General features: G+C 33.7%; 1 protein-coding gene across 1 annotated transcript in view; it reads left to right on the forward strand.

Annotated features, from left to right (window-relative positions):
* Positions 1 to 237: 237 nt before the first annotated feature.
* The window catches only part of LOC107729797 (uncharacterized), a 15,106-nt gene continuing 12,555 nt past the window's right edge, over positions 238 to 2,788 (forward strand). Inside the window, exons 1-2 of the mRNA XM_016540499.1 lie at positions 238 to 623; positions 2,428 to 2,554. Of these exons, the coding sequence (XP_016395985.1) occupies positions 581 to 623; positions 2,428 to 2,554 (170 nt within the window). The 5' untranslated portion in view covers positions 238 to 580. The remainder of the gene's footprint in view (positions 624 to 2,427; positions 2,555 to 2,788) is intronic.

Genomic DNA, 2,788 nt, shown 5'->3' on the forward strand with positions numbered 1-2,788 from the left:
GTGGAAATGAAGGTTCAGCGTTTGTTTGCTTTGGTTTGTCAGTCACAGATTATGTTCCACGTGAAGTTGTAAAATAATTATGTTTTGCGTCATTATAGGTAATATATAGTGCAGCACATGCCAGCTGAATCCACTCACGTCCCGCCCAAAGGCGTGCTTCAATTCTCCCACATCTTTCTGAGAAGTACTTCATTTCCAGTTTCAGTTTTTCAACAGATAAAACCTGAAATTCGAGATGTGTGTGTGGTGAGGATCCTCTATAGACGGCCCTAATGGGTGGAGGCCAACAGCAGAAAGCAGGAAGGTGCTGATAGGATGCTCCAAAGTTTGCCGGCACACCTGAGGAGCGCTAGATCTTCCTCCAGATCGACTGCAGATGGACAGCCGGGGAAGGACTCTGTCATTGCACAAATGAAAGCGATCGAAGAATGTCCCAGCGTACAACTTAATATGATTTTTCTCATTTGTGGATATGAGGTTTCTAGGAAGTGTCTTGTGGAAATAATGAGAGGACTGTGTCTCTGACCGCTGGATCATTATTTGAAGCTTCTCAGTTGGAGATATTGTTACTCGTCTGGATATGTGGCCTCTGAGTGTTGCCATTTTTTTGCTCTACTTTGCAGGTGAGTAATAAGAATCCACTGTATTTCTTTAAAAATATATTTTGTTTTTAATTTAAAAAAATAAATAAAAAAGTACTTAAAACAATTAAGTTTTTTGTTAATTATTTTTTATTTATTGTATTTTTTATTATTCTTTTAATTAAAAAAATATTTATTTATTTATCTATCTATTTATTTATTCATTTATTTCAAAATGACAATGAAATCTGCTTTTTCCTTGTGTGATTTTTAAATTGAGAAAATGTACAGGCCATAAATATTTTTCTTACTGACCACGAAACTGTATTTTCCATTGTATTTCTTTAAAAAAATATGTTATTTATATATTTTTAAAAATTAAAAGTATATAAATAATAAAGTTTTACTTTATTTTTTTATTTATTATTATTATTATCATTATTATTATTAACATAAATATTTTTCTTACTGACCACGAAACTGTATTTTCCATTGTATTTCTTTAAAAAAATATGTTATTTATGTTATTTAAAAAATTAAAAGTATATAAATAATAAAGTTTTACTTTATTTTTTTATTTATTATTATTATTATCATTATTATTATTAATTTTCAAAATTACAGTGAAATATGTTTGTCCTTGTTTGTTTGTGACAATCAGCCAAGGTTATTATAATTAACTAAAACATGAAACTAAAAAAATTATTTCAGTCAGTAGTATAAATACAATACAAAAAAAATTAAAACAGCTAGCTGCCAAGGCAACTGTTCTAATTTTTACTTAGTTTAACTTGATGACTAAAATAATATTAAACTATATTAATGACTAAAATAATAAAAATGAAATAAAAAATAATAAAATGTATAGACATAAAAAAAAAAAAATTACTAAGCCTCAAAATTTAAATAAACAGAAAATATAAAAATAAAAATGAATTATAATTCTTAATAAAAACCATAATCTCAATGACACTAAAGTGCTATTTAACTGAAAATGAATATGAGATGCCAGTGTGTGATTTGCTTGTGTCACGTCAGGACGTACTAGATACGATCCGGTCTAAACTACTTCAGTTTACACCATGCATTATGTTTCCATTTATAATCAAATTACACTCCACCTGACAACCTATTGTCTTCACATTTTCTGTGAGTGTTCATCCGTAGAGGTCAATCTCTTTACATGAGCAAGACTTTCTGCCAAATCCTGCTGATGTATCTAAAGCCGTTCAGTTCCCTTTCAGTCGGTCACTCTCGACGTCACGTCGGATGACCGACGAAATTGGGATCTCGCTTAGAGAGACCAATCTACTTCGAGTGTAAACTAAACGAGCCAATGCACATTGGCATGCGATTTGAACCGGGCCCTTCACCGGTTACCGTTCAAGATGTTGACGCAGGACCGCATCTTCGGGTGCATCCGTCCCCGAGATTGGTTTGCAGCGGTCGACCTGAAGGACGCGTACTTTATGTGTCGATCCTTCCGCACCACAGACCATTGCTGTGGTTCGCGTCCGAAGGGCGAGCAATGCATACATTTTTGGTTTTAATATTTGTATTGTGTAACTGTTTCATAAAAGCAATACGGTACTCGAGTCGTGCTGTATTGTGAATTAGTTTTAGACAAAAGACATTTATTCCAGAACATCATTAGCTGATTTCTATATAGATGGTCTGGTAAAGAGCTTTTAGACTCGAAACGTCACCTGTGATGAGAACATAATTAAATATTTTTCTACTTTTGGAGCTGTGCCAATTTTCCTTTTTTATATATAGATGGTCACAACACAATGGAAGATGTTCACAGACCTGTAGAACCATCTCACTTTATTGTTCTGGTTTGCAGGTTGCTGGGCTCAGAGCTGTAATCGGACGAAGGCTTATTTTGAGTCCTGGAATTTCTTCAGCGTTCTCCATTGGGACCCTGTTGATGTTCCTGGTCAAACGCTTCTCTACAGCGTCCAGTTCAACCTGTGAGTGACAGAGACCAGAGCAAAACATGGCTGGACCTTTGCTTCTGCTTTCACCTTTCTTAGAAATGTCTCCAGTACAGATCTCTCTTATGCTACTGATTTTGCTGCTATATGCTAGGTATGATTGCACAGAGAAGGAGATTTATAAATATATTATCATATTAATATATTGAAGGCATATTGTTACTATCACACACACACACTCACACACACACATTATATATATATATATAT

This window comes from Sinocyclocheilus rhinocerous, unplaced genomic scaffold (genome assembly GCF_001515625.1).
Source record: "Sinocyclocheilus rhinocerous isolate Xijiao unplaced genomic scaffold, SAMN03320098_v1.1 scaffold1510, whole genome shotgun sequence".
Lineage (NCBI taxonomy): Eukaryota > Metazoa > Chordata > Actinopteri > Cypriniformes > Cyprinidae > Sinocyclocheilus > Sinocyclocheilus rhinocerous.